At 43.3% G+C, this 17,847-nt stretch overlaps 2 protein-coding genes across 5 annotated transcripts in view; one reads left to right on the top strand and one right to left on the bottom strand.

Moving 5' to 3' along the window:
- ISM1 (isthmin 1) overlaps positions 1–17,847 on the bottom strand; it is a 325,195-nt gene that overhangs the window by 106,380 nt on the left and 200,968 nt on the right. The window lies entirely within an intron of this gene.
- TASP1 (taspase 1) overlaps positions 1–17,847 on the top strand; it is a 120,368-nt gene that overhangs the window by 531 nt on the left and 101,990 nt on the right. The window contains exons 1-4 of one of the 3 annotated variants that reach the window (XM_063125340.1): positions 1,224–1,309; positions 3,718–3,934; positions 7,276–7,343; positions 10,699–10,767. In XM_063125340.1, the coding sequence (XP_062981410.1) occupies positions 3,790–3,934; positions 7,276–7,343; positions 10,699–10,767 (282 nt within the window). In that variant the 5' untranslated portion in view covers positions 1,224–1,309; positions 3,718–3,789. Of the gene's footprint in view, positions 1–1,223; positions 1,310–2,060; positions 2,081–3,717; positions 3,935–7,275; positions 7,344–10,698; positions 10,768–17,847 lie in introns of those variants that run through there. The other 2 variants (XM_063125339.1, XM_063125341.1) reach the window with 2 other exon arrangements.

Raw genomic sequence — 17,847 nt, 5'->3', positions numbered from 1 at the left:
TCTCTGTGTTCAATGGATCTTTTACTCTCAGGGAAGCATGCATAGGATTTGAGCCTTGCAGGCAAAATCCCATCTTATTATGTTTCCTCAGAATATGGCAGGGGGCTGTAGCTCAATGGTTGAGCACTGCTTTGAAATCAAGAGGTCCCAGGTTCAATCCCTGGCCTCTCCAGGTAGGGCTAGGAAAGAATCCTGCCTGGAACCCTGGAGCAATACCAGGCTAGATGGACCACTCAGTATAAGGCAGCTTCCGGTGGTGAAGTCAGCGCTTCAGTATTCAGTGAGGTCTACTCCCTGGTAAGTGTACCTAGGATTGCAGCCCTAAGTCTTTGTTCAACTGCCATCCTTTCATTTTGTGGCAAAGTATGTGCACTTCTCTTCCTGCTGTGCCTCCTTACTCCTTGGGTCCAGTCGCCTTTTAATCTGTCAGGCAAATCATGCAGTCTGAATCGTGAGTCTCTACCAGTTGGATAGCAGCCTGCCTTGGGCTAAGCACAGGCAGGTGTTGAGCGGCGTTTCCAAGCCTTTATAAACAAAGCAAATCAAGCTGGCAGTGCAATCTTACGTATGTTTACTCAGAAGGAAGTCCCCCAGGGTTCAGTGGTGTTTGCTTTCCCAACTAAGTGGACATAGAACTGCTGCCTAAATGACTTTTTAAATTTTCCACTGTCATATTTTATTTTCTTCTTACTTTTACCAACTGAAGTCCAACGACTTACCCATTATTATTATTATTATTATTAAAAATACACCTTTTTGAGCAATATAGGCTGGTGACTCCTATGCCAGTGGGCAGTGAGTCGGCTCTGGGTTTCAGCCAGAACACCAAAGAAGGCGAACCCATTTTGTGGATTGATTTCAGCGCCTTGGAGAGCTCCTTTAGAGTTCTGACTGAAACCTAGAGTGGAATCAATGCCCTAGTGACATAGGAGCCACCAGCCTCCTCTGCCCTTGAGCCCTTCCCAATGAGAGCTCATCAGGTGAGGAAAAGCTCGCCCCCCCCTCTTTTCCCTTCCCTTAGCAACGAGTGCGCGCTGATCTCAAAGCGAAAGGGAGTCTTAAACCCTGCTGCTTCCTATAATATCAAGTTGTGCGCTGATTCCTCCGGCGCTTCCTCCACTCTAGCCCCGCACATGGTGGAGACATTCGAATGGGAACCGGAAGTGAGGACAGCGTAGAACTCTTGCTGGGCTCGCATGTGTGTGCGGTGATGGTGTGTTGTTTTTTATATAAAAAAAAAAACACCACATCTCTTTGCATTTTCCTTCTCCTCGCTGAGGCAGGCGCCCGACGGATGACAAATACGTGGGTGAGCGCGCGCGAGCCCGCTAACGGCGCCTGGTCAGAGCTGGTGGGTGAGGCAGCTCCTGCCGGACGCAGCTCCCCGAGAGCGGTGCCGGGGGAGGGGGGGGGGTGCGCGCCGCTTGACGTCACGCGCTGACGCAAGGGGCACGCTTGTGACGCCATGAGAATGCGACCTCGTCACATTGGTTGCCTTGGCGCTCCCTGGTAGGGGCTGCAGCTTGGCCGCCTGAGGCTCCCATGCCTTAGGTGTGGGGCAGGGCCAGCGTGCGAATGGGTGGAGCGGGTCGGGGATGTTCAGAGCCTGGCTGTGAGAGAAGGCTGAGATGGGGGGGGGCGGGGCGAGCCTCATGATAAAAGCTTTTAAGCCACACCAAAAATAGACGTCTCTCTAGGCTCTACTCCTGCATTGGAGATTGTCAAGGAGGAGGAGGAGGCCCAAATCCTGAGTTTTGGGGTTTCCCTCTGACAGCTGGCAGCTCTGCTCCTTTGGGTGCAGGGACAGGGTTTCTGTAGTGACAGGGGTTTCTGTAGTTGATTGACATGTCAATCCACATGTCGCTTGATTTCATAGTGATGTCTGGATGCGCTCTTCCCTCGCCTGCATCCCATCATTGCCTTATCAGGATGGTGATGTTGGTTGTTATTTTCTTTTTCCTCCCACGCGGCTAAGAAAATGTTTTCATGTGAAGATGAATACCGAACATCCACCATCTTCTGAGTCTGTGCTTGTTGTTGATTAGAAACTGGCTTCGCCTTTCTACGCTCTTGATTTTGTGTAAGTCAAGTTGCTGGGACCAAGCATTAAGTTGTCTTGGGTATAAGTTCTTGGTGGTGGTGGAGGTGTGTCACTGTCTTCTGGCTGTTTTGACACACTTAACACCACTTATCCTGAACTGATGTGTGATTATTCTGAGACTATCAAGTACATGTGTGTAGGATTGGAGCCTTAATCAAGCACTTGCCTACAGCGGGAAAATATGTTGTGTGTTAATAATGTTTCATTGTGCCTGGACTGTCACTCCAAACTCTACGGAGTCTTTCAAATAATCTGTAGAGCAAGGGTGAGCAAATTGTGACCCTCCAGATGTTTTGGCGATCAACTCCCATGATCCCTCACCATTGGGTATGCTGACTAAGGCTGGTGGGAGTTGTCAGCCAAAATATCTGAAAGGCTATAAATGTTGCCCACCCTTGCCTTAGATGTTTCTGTTGCCTGGGAGTTTAAAGCTCAGCAGCTGTAGAGCCTTGCTTCCAGATGGACAGCTACTAACACTACTATTTCAAATGCATTTTGCAGCTATTCTGTCTTTCCCTCATTAACAAATGCTTGTGGTAAGAAAAAAGATGGAAGAAGTGGTGGAAAAAATTAGGACGGTTATAATGGAAGATGTTGTTTGGAACCTTGGTAGAACTCTGTATTTGAGGCAGGGTGATTGCACAGTAAAAGCCTAGGATGGAAGGAGTAGAGAAGATAAAAAGTGGGGCCTGCAACAAAATGTTGCAATATGTCCCTAGCTCTTAAAGCAACTGCTGTTGTTCTGGGCTCCAGCCAGCCTGGAACAGCAACCATATAGTACTATTGGAGCCTTGTGGGAGTTTCAGGATGGGGGAAGGGGTAAAACTTCATTTTTGGTTAGTTCCATGTCATTTCTCAACTGATAGGTTCTTAAACATTTGGATTTGCTATTAGAAGAAATGAAGATGCTCTCTCTGCAAGTTACCTTTCATAAGGATGGTTAAACTCAAGGTTTTCTGTGGAGGTTTCTGTTGATTGCTTTTTTTAAAAAAAAAAACTTAAGGATCAGCTTTTTCAGTACAGTAGAAAAATCATTTATGAAATATGTCCATTCTGTACAGCTTTGCTAAATATGAATATTGTTATCTGTAGTTTCCTGCTGTTTTCAATACTGAGACACCCCCCCTTATACTTTGGGCAGAATCCAAAGGGATGCTTGTACACCCCTGCCGATTCTCTTACACACTCTGTCCCCATTGCTTGTGCACTTTTGATGCAACCTGTACTAAGTGGAAATGCTTGTTTCTGGAAGGAGACAGGTTGGTCGTGCTCACTTAAGGGAGCTCTGTTGATTTGCTCCCTTCCCGAAACAAGTGTTTCCGCTCGTTCTGGGGCTTCGTTCAGGAACTACTAAATCTCGCTTGCGCACCCTGTGGGTCCCGCTTGCGCAGCGGAATCAACAGGACCCACCACTTGTGGAAGTGAATTGGTGGGGTGGAAGGGAATCGGTGGGGGCAGAAGAGCTCCATTAGTTACTACCCCCAGCCAGTAATGTGTTGTTGGGTGGCTTCTATGAGAAGTATGCGTATGGTGTGCATGCATAAAATTATTTTGCATGAATTCACCCCTAGGTAAAAGAGAACTGGTATAGTATATGCCTTTGTTTCTGCTTTCAGGAAGAGTTCTCTTCTGTATTTTCCCTTGGATGGAAGCATGCTCTCTTCCACAGAAGATGGTAACTTTGAAGTATGATCATGGAAAAGGGGATAAGCTCAGTAGAAGTTCTTCCCTCCAAATCTTCTCATGCTACTGCAGTAAGGGCGATGATGAAAGACCATGAAGCAAAGCAAGCTCAGAAAGTGAGACGAGTGGGATTTGTACTTGTACATGCAGGTAAAGACACAAGGTCTTAATCGTCACTAGTTGGATGTGTCATAGCATAGTGGTACATGATATTTTGGGGGAGACAAGGGGAACATGAGTGAGAGAAACTAAGCTAAAACCTCTGCCTTGGGATACATTTTCTCTGCAAACTCTCCATGGCCTGTGGGTTTGAATAACAATCTTGTCCTCCTTTGCTCCCAGTCACGTCTATCTTTTTTATCTATGTCTTCTTCTTTAGAGTAGGAAGTACAATACCTTTGCAATTCTCATTTGACAACTGATTTTAAGGCTAATAACCCTTTCCTTTGGCTTCGAGATGTGATTTCCTGATTTTGCCTTTGTACTAGTGACTTTCACCTTCACTGTCCAAATCGATTGGCCCAGCGGTGTGAAACTTATTTTGATTAATGTATATTGCCCCCCTTGGAACTCTTTAAGTATGAGCCTGCTTTTAGATGGTCTGATTTAGACCAAGTGCTTACACTCCTATTTGACTCATTCGCTGACCCATTAATTTTAATAGCTGGCGATATGAATGCTAGAGAGGGGCCAAATAATTATAAAATGGCTGAAAAAAAGGGTTTAGCTCCAGAGGATTTCATCCATTTTCCCATCAGGAACTCTAAGGACTTCGGGATCAATGAGGCCGGCCAATCCCTCTTCTCCCTCATTTTCAAATTCCATCTTTTTCTATGTAATGGGTCAGATAATGACCCCAAATCAGACCTATACACATACATAGGCCCCAAGGGGGAAAGTGTGATAGACCTTCACTGTGATTGACAGTAACATTGCTTTTAAGAGTCAGGATAGATTTACTAAGGAAGGAACAGGAAGCCATCCCCCCCCCCCCCCCCCACAAAGACACTTGGGGTTGAAAATGGGAGGAAATTAAAAGTATTGAAAAACAAAAACAAAATGGTGTCAGAAATATATTTTGGGGGGTATCCCTGAATTTTGACAGTGATGGGTCCACACTGGGGGGCATCAAGGTCCACAGGTGGTCCAATCCTGCATTAAGGTTAAGCTGTCAGAGGTTGGATGCCAATTGTGGATGGGGCAGGGCCACCTGTTCCCTCTCACTTTCTGTAACCAACTCCCTTCTCTTTCTGTTTTCCTCCTTGCCCACCAGGCTTCAGAAGAAGAATGGGTTGCTCTTGACCCAGGGAGCTTTTGAAATGAGGCTGAGGGTTACAGGTTGCCAACTCCTGTCCTAAGGACATCTCATAATACAAATTTAATAGTAAACTTTGCTAAATTTAAGCTAAGGTCTTGTTTTATGTTCTGATTTAGGTTTTAGATCTCTGTAATTGCTTGTCGTGTTTCTCAGAAAGCCCCTGCTTTTGATGGGAGACAAATGATGAGGCCTGCTAGGTAATCCACAAAGCTTTTATTAAGCAGCAAACATCTCTTCTACCTGAAGGGAGTCTAATCTCTTGGAAACTTCCCCCTAGGCAAAACTATGCAAACTAAGTGAGACAATTGTCCGACCAAAGAGAACAGGAAACCCCTTCCCAAACGCCCGTAACTTCAGAGAGCCTGGTGCAGAGGCCGGTTCTGGTGCAATCCTAGTTGGAATGACTTTCTCACGCCTTCCTTTTCCTCTGTGCGTTTTAGCTTCTGGTGGACCCTAGAATCAGCTAGTTTGTCAGGGCGCTCTCCTCCGGAAGAAAGCTCACTTCCCACTGAGTGTATAGGATTTGGCCGAGAGGGCTGACTCCCAGCTGGGGAATCGCCCGTGAGAGCTTCCTCCCCCACTGGTACAGGCTGGCTGGTGTCTGGTGCCGCCTCCTCTAGGTCCGAATCTGATTCTGATTGATTACCTTAAACACCTTCTCCCAAAACAGGGGCAGTAGGGTTAGACATGACACTGCTTTGGCTTGGCTTTATTAACTTTTAATTAACTCTTTTGCCAGAAAGTTAAGCAAAATATGCCTGGATCAAAACATGGCTCTAATCTAGTGTTCTACGGTAAATGTTGGCATTCTGAAGCATCTTCAGTGTTCTTGCATGTGCATGAATGCAAATATTAAAACAAATATTGTTGTTTTTTCTTGTGATGCAGTGGGGCATGGAGTGGGGACATAAACAGTGGGTGAAGGTTCTTTGAGATTTATGAACAGTGGCAATTCTGGAAGGTGTTGCCATCTTTTGTTCTGAAAAACCAAGTATCACAGCAGATTTTAGCACTAAGATCTCTGGCATGGTTTCTAAGGCCATAATGCAGTCCACCACGTGCAAGTGTGCTTTCTCATTGCCAGACCTGGTGGGAAAAAGAATTTCAGGCAGTTATAAAACTCCATTTGGCATTGGGAATCCCATGCATTCAAGGTGCTCAATTGTACCTTGGGCATTTAAGTAAATGCCAACAGTTTGAGTTCATGGGTTAGGACAGGATAGAATTGAATAATCTGAAGTAAATTTATTAGGAACTGAAGTAGATGTAAATCAAGCTGCACCACTTTGTAGAGGGCAAAATATCTTAGACAGTATAGAAAGACATGGGGATAAATTCCAGATTACCCCAGTGCTTTTTATATGCTGTTCTGCCTTTATTCCCTCTGGATCATACAACAGAAAGTGAAGTTCTTGAAAGAACAAAATGAAGAGACCTCATGAAAAGAAAATTCAGGCACCAGTGACGAGAGTGAAATCACAATCTTTGTTTAAGAAGTAACGCATAGCTATGTAGACTTCTTTTGGTAGGTGTCTGTCATCATTGTGGAGGCAAAAGAAGCTGCCATATAGGTCTGTGTACTGAAACGGACAGGTATGACTTCCAAGCAGATACCTTCCTCATTTCAAAACAAATGCTGTGTCGGGCTCCTTTTAAATGTGTGGCCAGCAGTGTGGGAGCTGTGTCTGGATGGTGCAATCTTATGCTGCAGGTGTAGGCATATGGTCTAAAGGCACATGAAGCAGCCAGCTTGCAGGAGCTAAGCAGGTCTGGTCAGTGCGTGGAGGGGAGACTACCTGGGAACCATATGTTGCCACAATGGAAGAAATGTAATAAAATAAATAAGATAAAATGTGTGTGTGTGTGTGGGGGGGGTTTCTCTGCAGTTGGCATCCCAATGTGAAGCTGGGTGCTGATTGAGTACCAACGACCACACCTGACCAACCCTTCCCCATGGGGTTGTATTATTCACATGCAGGCTCCCATAGTATGAGATTGTACCACACAGAGATCACTCCCACCCTACTGCCAATGTGTATCAAGGGGGCCTGAACTGCATGCTTCCTACAGGATGTATTTTGGGGGGAAAGGCTAACTCTGTTAACTTTAAAAAAATGGTTGTTCTATCTACTTGACTGACTTTCCTCCTACTCTGTATCTTCCTTTATATTAGGTGCAGGGTATCATTCTGAGTCCAAAGCCAAAGAATATAAGCATGTGTGCAAAAGAGCCTGTCGGAAGGTAAGCGTTTATCAGTTTGGGACAAATGCTTTCAGTTTATTTTTAGTCATCAGGAATTCTAAAAGAATGCTTATTTGATGTCGTCTAAAAAATAAAATAAAATGAAAAGTGGTTTTCCCTCTTAACAACAATTTGATGTATTTACTCCTTTGGGACATATGGATATATTTCTTTACAAAGTAAAGAAATTGAAACACTTAGCTGGTTGAACAACAAAATTACCAGTGTGTGTATGAATATGAATGCAATAACTTGTCATCAACGCTTTAAAATTTGGGTGAGTTGTATTTTCCTAGAAGCATTCCTGATAAATTTATCATCTTATGTAAGAAAAAAAATGCATTTATTTATTTATATATTACATTTAATAGCCAAAGCTCTCTGGGCGGTTCACAAAAATTAAAATCATGAAGAGCATAAAAACAACCAATAATCTAAAAACACAAATACAAAATAGTGTTTTAGTTATGTTGAAACTCTAGACTATGGGTTTAGGCTTGTTGCTTTTGATAAGCTTTGAATTTTCACACAGTATTATTTTTTTATTATTATTATTATTTATTTATATAGCACCATCAATGTACATGGTGCTGTACAGAGTAAAACAGTAAATAGCAAGACCCTGCCGCATAGGCTTACAATCTAATAAAATCATAGTAAAACAATAAGGAGGGGAAGAGAATGCAAACAGGTACAGGGTAGGGTAAGCAGGCACAGGGTAGGGAAAAACTAACAGTAGAAAGTAACAGTAGAAGTCTGCACAACATCAAGTTTTAAAAGCTTTAGGAAAAAGAAAAGTTTTTAGTTGAGCTTTAAAAGCTGTGGTTGAACTTGTAGTTCTCAAATGTTCTGGAAGAGTGTTCCAGGCGTAAGGGGCAGCAGACGAAAATGGACGAAGCCGAGCAAGGGAAGTAGAGGCCCTTGGGCAGGTGAGAAACATGGCATCAGAGGAGCGAAGAGCACGAGCGGGGCAATAGTGTGAGATGAGAGAGGAGAGATAGGAAGGAGCTAGACCGTGAAAAGCTTTGAAGGTTAACAGGAGAAGTTTATATTGGATTCTGAAGTGAATTGGAAGCCAATGAAGAGATTTCAGAAGCGGAGTAACATGGTCGGAGCGGCGAGCTAAGAAGATGATCTTTGCGGCAGAGTGGTGAACAGAAACCAACGGACTGATGTGAGAAGAAGGAAGGCCAGAGAGAAGAAGGTTGCAGTAGTCCAACCGTGAAATAACCAGTGCATGAACAAGCGTCTTGGCAGAAGAGACAGACAAAAATGATCGAATCCTGGCAATATTATACAGGAAAAATCGACAAGATTTAGCTACTGCCTCAATATGAGGAATAAAGGAGAGCGAGGAGTCGAAGATAAAGCCAAGGCTACGAGCTTCCTTGACCGGAGTAAGCGTAACATCATTGACAGTAAGAGAGAATGAGAGATGAGAAGGTTTAGGAGGAAAAACAAGCAATTTTAATCGCTTGACTTAGTCTGCAATCCTATACACACTGGAAGTAAGTTCTGTTCAACTCAGTGAGATTTACATTTGAGTAGACATGCATAGGATTGCGCTGTTAACCATTTTACTTCATGTTTTCCACTACGTGTTTGTTAGAGTATCTGACCTAGATAGTGTTGCACTAAATGATAGTTAACCTGCTTGCCTCTTGAACAGTATTCCAACTTCAGGCTTAGTTGTATGTAATCTAACTTAGTTTTTAGGTCTGGTGGTTTCTGCCATGATGGTATCATTTCAACTTCTTTCTTTATTAAGAACAGGGGTGGGGAACCTGTGGGCCTTCCAGATGACGTTGGATTCCAATTTCCATCAGCTTCAGCCAGCATGACAAGTGATAAGGAATTATGGGAGTTGTAGTAACATTTGGAGGGCCACAGGTTACCTATCCTTGCCTTAGAATCTGATTTGACTGAGTCATAAAACTTTTCCCTGAATTAAATAAAGTTATTGTATTGGTTTCTGGTTTGGGCTTTTTTGAACCCTTTGGGAATAGATGGTGGGAAGGAATTCCCAAACTCGGGAGCAGTATTTGAGAATACCTCCTTGTGTGACATGGTTAGGAGGCTGCTCTCAACAGTCTGTAGAAATCACAATAGGATGTGAGGTCCGAGGTATTCTCTAAGTCATTCCGAACCATATAAGTTAAAACTGGCACCTTGAGTTGTGTCTTCTGTGCTATAGGAAGCAAGCGCAAATGTTGGAACGCTGGTGTAAGATGTTTCCAGTGATACCCTCTCCCTTCCAATTTCATCAAATATCTTGGGCCTTAGCTAGACGACAGGTAACCCTCCCTTGGTCCGGGATAACCGGCACCGCTTGTGGCCCGGTATTTCCTGCGGTCTCGGGCTGGGCATGTCTGTTGCTTTTCCTGGCTACCACAATTACTTGCGAGTGGCTGGGAAAAGTGGCTGACGGGGCGCAGCGCTCCGCAGAAGCGCTGGGCCCATCAGAGCAGGGGAAGAGATCCGGGGGTGGGGAGTTTGCACTGGGGGAATTGGAGTTCGTGGGGGGGAAGTGGAGTTCGTGGGGGGAAGCGGAGATCGCGGGTGGGAAACCGGAGATCGGGGGGAATTGCGGCTAGGGTGGGGAAATCGGGGGCGAGGGGAGCGGGGAACCCTTTTTTTAAAAAACGACACTTACCTTTGCCACTGGTGCGCTCCTGCGCACCCGGCCCTTTAAGACTAAAACCAAATGGTGGACGCAACGGGGCTTTCCCGTAGCCCATCGCGTCTGACGTGTGGATAGGAGCGACAGCCCGCGCTACTTGTAGCGCGGGCTCGCCACTCCTCCTGCATGGATTATCAGGTAGGTCTAGCAAAACCCTTGATTAGTTGCAGCTTCGGTGCTTGGAATTTCACTTGGTTGTCTGTTCATAAGGTAGCAAAACAAACGTCTGAATTGATGGCAAGCCATGTAGCATCTTTTCTGCTGAAGTGTGGGGCTATGCCAGTTCAGAGGATTCACTGCGGAAACCTGTTTTAGGAACAGAAGTGTGCTTTCATTAGATATCCATAATTAACAATGAGAAGAGATGTTTCTGCTTTGCTTTCCATTTCATGTAATGAAAGGAAAAACATCTCCATTTGTCTAGATGTATATGCTGGCTTTGGTGTTTCTATGTCCTTACACTGTTCTTAGAGTATGTGGTTCCATGAACTTAAGAACAGTGAAATGAGTTTGTGGTTCCTTCATTTCATTCTCTGAGTAGTCCCCTACCAACGTCTGGAAACTTCCTTGAGCAACATCTCTGTTTTATGACCAAGTCACTCGCTGATTATGTAGAATATGTAGTATGTAAAAATGAAGAGGCAAAACTTTATACCTAAAAATTCTGTCTTCTAGGCAATTGAAAAGCTACAGGCTGGGGCTCTTGTAACAGATGCAGTGACTGCAGCGCTAGTTGAACTAGAGGTACCTACATTTATTCAGGCATTCACTTTCTGAGTTGCAGTTTGTGGTCCACATTTCTGTTCATGCTTTCCTCCATGAAATGTTTTAACTTGGCAACCTATACTATGAATTTTCTCATATGTAAGCAGGCATATTTTAATTCGTTTTATGTCTGCTTGTAACTTTTTGTTATCACTGCAGGTTTTTTCCATCTGTGGGGAAGGAGGGTGGTTGGCTGAGCACGTTGTGTGCATTTTAGCTTTTTTGTTTCCTCTTTGGCAGTTAGGGTGTGCTTCCCTTATGTCTGCTTTAATCCAAGTTGGGGAGCAATTAGTGGCCATAAGTGTATTTTGTAGAAAAAGCATGCATTTATTTTCATGAGTTGAAGGGCCATGCCATAGTAAAACACTACATTGACCCTCTAGATAAGACCTGGAAAAATTAACTAATTTTGATACTTTAAAAATTGCATATAATATTAAATGAAACAAAAAATTGGTAACTTTAAACATTGCTATAGAACTTCACTTTGATTATTAATGCCTTTCAAGTCACTCAGAAATGCCAGTAGGTCACAGTCGTGAAACAAGAATTGTTTCATGGATCAGTGTATTGCATTTGAAAGTGCAAATGTGTAGCCAGTTCCCGTGGTGGGGCAGAGTGAGCTTCCGCAAGGAACTAGTCCCTAATCTAATGATGTCTGATGATGGTACTTAGCCACTTAACTCCGGTTTCACAGAAAGTGTAATTTTTTCCTTGATTTCTAAAAACCTTAAATGTTATAATGTTAATGCTTAAATTATACGTCTATAATAATAATAATAATAATAATAATAATAATTTCTTTCTTTCTTTCTTACCCACCTCTCCCTCTGGATCGAGGCGGGGAACAACATTGAATACAAAAACATAAATACATAAAACTGATGAAAAAATAAAACCAATACATTATTAAAGTCTTAAAATCTTTTAAGACATCTTAAAATTCGACTGGGTAGGCCTGCCGGAAGAGATCAGTCTTTATAGCTTTTTAAAGTTCAGACAGACTGTTAAGTTGGTGGATCTCTCCCGGCAGGCCTTTCCACAGTCTGGGAGCGGCAGAAAAGAAGGTCCTCTGGGTATTGGTTGTCAGCCCAGTTTTTATAGATATTTATTAACAAAGTCTCCATCAAATGACTGCAGTGTTATATGTGAAATGGACTGTAGGTGGGTGAGTGCTAGACCTATCTTCCCTTCCCAACCAGCTTTGCCCACTTCTCTTTTCCTAGCCTCTGCTTCCTCACTCTTGCATCTGACCCCATCTCCTTCCCTTCAGTCTTACTCAGCTGTAAGTCACCTCTGTGGCCATGGGGAAAAGCAATGGCTGCTGATGTCACAATCCCCAGCTTTATCTCATACTACTTGGCTCGCCTGGCAACCAACAAACATCAGGAAAGGGCTTTGCTCCAGCTTTCTTCCCTTTAGCTTCTTATTTCCTTAATGTCGTCCCTCACTTTTCCTGGGAGGACTTTTTGTTTGTGCCTTTAAATATGTTCTTGCAGGGTGAAATGTAACATTTGAAATGTTTTGAAATATGAACCATGGCCCAGCTTGCCCTTTTCTCCTCTGAATTTTCAAGCATCCAGATATGGGAAAGTGGATTGATCTATCCCTGTTGGATTGGTCTATAGCTGTTGATGTCACAATAGTTCATTGATTGATTCTTTTTCTTATGGCTGTTCCTAGGGGAATGTAGCACTTGTGGGGTGATGACCCCAAATACTGTTTTCTACTTTTATGGTCTTCTCAGCTTTCTGATGCTTGCTGTTCTGCTTGTGCTGTTGACACTGTTCAAGAGGACCACGTAGACAAGCTTGCAGATTTCTAGGACGTTATTACAGAGATTGTTATTTTTATTGCTATAATTTGCAGCAATCATATACTTCTAAAAAATCCTGGTAAGTAGAGTAGACAAGAAGACGTGCTCAAGAGGATTTCAGCCCCAGTCTCCCCAGTCCAAGTCTATCACTCCAGGCCTTTCAGACAACGTGCTAAGCCGTGGTTAGGCCACTAACCCTTTTGCAGCAAATAGTTAGTGAATGTGTTTAAACCATTGTTATGCAGCCACTATGGTTAGAAATGGTTCACACACGACACGCTAAACCATAATGTTTAGCTCAAAATGCTTAACCACCATGGCTTAGCATATTGTCTGAACTGGGTCTTCATCTACTGCGCTATTTATTCCTACAATAATGCTGATAATGATCTCAGAGCATGGTCGGAAGGTACATGAGACAATCTTGCTGAAGCTAAGCAAGTTTGCGTCTGCTCAGTGCCTGGATGGGATACTGGTTGGGAACTCTTATTTATGTTGTTTTGAGTTCCATCATGGAAGAAAGGTGAAATATAAATGAAATAACCAATACTTCTGCTTTTCAACCTGGTTGGGGGCTAGAGAGGTAATGGAAAGTTGGTGTAAGGGCTAATAATAAAGGGGCACAGATTGGAGTATGGTGTGACTAGGGACTGATTTAGACACTGAGTTTTGGTAGCACTGGTAGTAATCTTTACTGGCATAAATATTGTTGCCCAATATGAACTTTTGAGCCATAAATGGAAGAATATTGACCCTTTTAATATCCTTGTATTGTACATAATTTCCATGTGGACAGGCATTCTTTCTGTATTGAAGATAGCATATGGCATGTTGCACCAGGCTGAAGCGAGAATAAAATATATTTCTTAAAAATAAATTAATAACCATTTAATAATAAACAACTGAAATTCACTACCACAAGTTGTGGAGATGGCCACCAATTTGGATGGCTTTAAAAGGGGGTTGGATAAATTTCTGGAGGAGAAGGCTATCAATGGCTACTAGTCATTTTATCAGCTTAGGCTGATGTACCAACTGCACCCTTATCTGGACAGAGATAGCCTAGCTACAGTTATCCATGCTCTGATAACCTCTCGTTTGGATTACTGCAATGCGTTATACATGGGGCTGCCTTTGAAAACAGTCCGGAAACTTCCAACTGGTACAAAACAGGGCAGCACGGTTACTAACAGGGACTGGCCGATGAGACCACATTACGCCAGTCCTTTTCCAGCTTCATTGGCTGCCAGTCCAGGTCCGGGCCCAATTCAAAGTGCTGGTATTAACATTTTAAGCCCTTAAACGGCTTGGGGCCAGGCTATCTGAAGGAACGCCTCCTCCCATATGTACCTGCCCGGACCCTAAGGTCATCCCCAGGGGTCCTTCTCTGCAAGCCCCTGCCAAAGGAAGTGAGGCAGGTGGCTACCAGGAGGAGGGCCTTCTCTGCTGTGGCACCCTGGCTGTGGAATGAGCTCCTTAAGGAGGTTTGCTTGGCACCTACATTATATTTCTTTAGACACCAGGTGAAGACCTTTTTATTCTCCCAGTATTTTAACAGTCTATAAATAAATTTTAACTCGTGTTTTAAATTTGTAATTTTGCATTGCTGCTGTTTTTATCTGGTTGAGCTTTTATATTGTATTTTATATTATGGTTTTATACTGTTGTTTTATATTTGAATTGTTTTAAATTTGTAAACCGCCCAGAGAGCTCCGGCTATTGGGCAGTATAGAAATGCAATCAATCATTCAATAAATAATAGTCTTGATGGCTAAGTGCAACCTCCAGTATTAGAAGCAGTAAGCCTATATGCACTAGGTGTTGGGGAACATGGGTGGGAGGATGCTGTTGCACCATGTCCTGCTTGTGGTTCCCTGGTCGACAGCTGGTTGGTCACTGTGTGAACAGAGTACTGGACTAGATAGACCCTTGGTCTAATCCAGCATGGCTCTTCTTATGTTCTTATCTGGTGCATATTTTATTCAGTTACAGAGTCAGAGATTAATGGTTTGGTATCCCTAATAAGTAGGTTTGATGATATTGAAACATCAAAGTGCAAAATTAATAATTTTAATAATGAAAAACAACAGACTGAAGGGTAATGTTCAAAGTATATTTTAGGCTGGAAAAAATATTTTGAAAGATCTGAACACTTGGAAAAAGAAGTAGATACACAGTGACCTGGTTCGCATGATCACTGTTGCCCGCTGAGGCTTGTTTAAGCCATGGTGAGTCCTGGTGCGTGCCAGGCGTTTTTTAAATATTCAAGCCACAGCTTCTTGTCTCATCTGAACCTAGGTGGCAGGGGTTGTGTGAAGGTTAAACAACCCTTGCATAACCCTAGAACAGGCCATGGGTTATGCAGGGGTCATTTAAATCTCACATAACCCGCGCCACCCAGGTTTGGACACAAGAAGCTGTGGCTTGAATATTCAAAATAAGCCACAGTGGAGTATTCGATTATGCGAACCGGCCTGGTATCAGAATATGAAAAAAATCAGATTTCTACGTTGCAATCAATCTTGGAAGCTATGAGTAGAATAGAGTTTACAGTTGGTGGAGGAATTACTTTCTTTCCATTCTGGGTTGAACTATATTATTTGACCTCTCAGTGAAATCAAGTCAGGAAGGAATTTCCTCTGGAAAGAAGCAGATCAGTGCCTTTAACTTCAAAATAGGTGTAGTTTTGCTACCAGCACCAATATTGCTGGTAGGAAAGCCATCGTATGCTTTCAAACTTACAAGGAGCCCCTGGGAAGGGCTTAATGTTTTTGAAGACCTTTATCTGCAGCCTTCTACAAAGCAGATTAACACCCCCACCCCAAAAAAATACTCGCAGAAAGGGCTTTCTCTTAAGTGATTCAGACTGTTTGTGGTATGCAACGCAATCTTTTAAAAACCGTCTGATTTTTTTCTGTAGATGAGAGGGAAGGAGAAAGAGAGCCAGCTTTTCTTGTCTCCTCCCTTCTGCTGCCCCTGGAGTTCTGCTGAGTTTACACATTGGCAATTACACGGGATTCCAGCCAGTCCAAGAGGCATCACTTCAAAGACTTTGTCAAGGAGCAGGAGTTTCTGCTGATCTTTTATGAGCTAACTGACAGTTTGCTTGTGATATGCTAGCTGGGGTTTTGTGTGCGCATTCATGTTCTGTGTGGAAAGAACATAAGCTCCTTCTGCCAGACCACATGGATTCACAAAAAGATTGCCAGCCACTACTATGTCTCTGGTGCAGAGAGAGCGAGAGCAGTTGCATGTGTAGAAGATAACCTGCTGCAATTAGGTTTGACTGGCTGCTACATCTCTTAATATTAAGACGATGTTAATAGCAGGTGTTTGCCAGATGGGCACGTAGTTTAAGTATTTCCCCTTCTGTGTGAACAGGAGGTGCGATGAGCATTTGAAAATACTGCATGAAAGAAGCCTGAACACAAATGACGTGACTTTCAGAAGGCAGTTAAAACTACATCTTATTAATTGTTAATAGATGGGAGTCCCTCCGCCCTCAGCCTGCACAGCCAGAGTGCCAGAAATCTAGGACAACAAAGAATTGTATCATACATTACTTCATCAGTTTTTTGAAATCTGCTTCTTCCTAAGATAGTTCCTCAGGAATAACGCTTCCCCACCCTGCTTGAAGAGCAGGAGCCTTAAGATGTTGGTTAACACAAGGTGCAATGGGATGTGTTGCCTCCTGTGCTCCAATATGTTTGAGGAGGCAACTTTGCCTCAAGTCTACAAATTCTCTGCACATCTCTAAGCTATCAGCTTTCCTCTCTGATAGCTTAGAGATGAATTTTCTTTACACTTTCCCCCAGTCACTAGCCACATACTTGGCAGGTAAGGGCTCAAGTCCCACTGACATGGAATGCTTGTTGATTTATGTGGATCCTAAGCAGATGTAATTTTCTCTGTATTCTACCCTGATTATTGAACGCATAGGACAACCTGCATAACTTTGCCACTCCTCTTAGCAACCCCAGATATATCACTGATAAGCACCTGCCTTGCTCGTATTTTGGAGCTTGGCAGTATTAATCTGTCTAGGACTTTTACTTAATTGTTATGTGCTGTTGCATAATTGCAATAAGATTTTTTAAAAAACTTTTTGTAGAACTATGATGAGGAATTCCAGTAAAATAAAAACTAAATGCTGTGGTTTTCGATGGAAGGTTTTCAGTGGTAAGAGACTTTCTTATTGGAGTGCCTTTGATTTAAGAAGATGTCCTCTCCACTGTAGATAGTGCTGTTTTGGTCCTTGTTTATCCTAATTGAGACGTGCTCTGAACTAAGCTTCGAGGATGACTGGCCATTTCCCTTACTATTCCCTCCCTCCTCATTTCTAAATGAAAAAGAACACTCTCTGTTTCCCTAACAAAAGAATGCTGTATTGACATATTTTGGATGACTGGAAGGTCTTACCTGAAAAATAGCAGAGTAAGGCAATTGCATGCATCGTTGCTCTTAAATGGGGACAACCTGCAGCCCTTGACCTAATTTCATGGAGTCCTCAAATGCGGGGCCTGACAGAAGAGGGAGAGAGAGAAAATAGGTGATCCACCCACTTTTGGCTCTGGACCCGCCCACTGCTAGCTTTCGCCCCATTCGTCGTTGGAATGCAGTTCCTGAAACCAAAACGGGCAACATTCAATACTGCTGCTGTGCTCCCACTTGAGTTGTGAAAGTGGGACCTGGTGCCCATGCAACAGAAAGCTATTGGTTCTAAAAGCAACTCTGGAAGCCAGTGGAAATGCTTTTTTCTAGATCGGGGCAGGTCAGGACAGCTTCTTTCTGTGAGCTCTGCTGACCCAGAAAGTAGCATTTGTGCTCATTTCAGGTTGTTTTTAGGATCAGTGGGACCCGCTGGTGTGAAGGCAGGCTTGGATACTGTCCAGTGATTGCCCACCCTTGCTCTAAAAGAATAACCAAGATTGAAGGCAGAAGCTTCACATTTTCATTTCTTATTCTTACTACTTCTAATAATAATGGCGTCTTAAAAATGAAATGAGTTTCAAACCATTCCCTCCCCTCTTCTCCTAATCAAGAAGCATGGCAAGCCCACAAGATTAGATTGACATCATAGTTATGCACTTGAAACTGTTCCTTATCAAATATATGTTGTCTTATCCTTGTTCAGTCTGGCCCATTCCGGTTACGATTTCTGGCACAGTTTAGAAAAGGAAGCCAGTTTTCCAGGAATTTGCTCTTCGTCTGAGCATCTTGAACTGGGTCTGTCAGTCTGGGTC

This window comes from Elgaria multicarinata, chromosome 4, assembly GCF_023053635.1.
Source record: "Elgaria multicarinata webbii isolate HBS135686 ecotype San Diego chromosome 4, rElgMul1.1.pri, whole genome shotgun sequence".
Classification (NCBI taxonomy): Eukaryota; Metazoa; Chordata; class Lepidosauria; order Squamata; family Anguidae; genus Elgaria; species Elgaria multicarinata.
The sequence above is the reverse complement of the archived record's forward strand: the minus strand, read 5'-3'. Positions and strand labels throughout refer to the sequence as shown.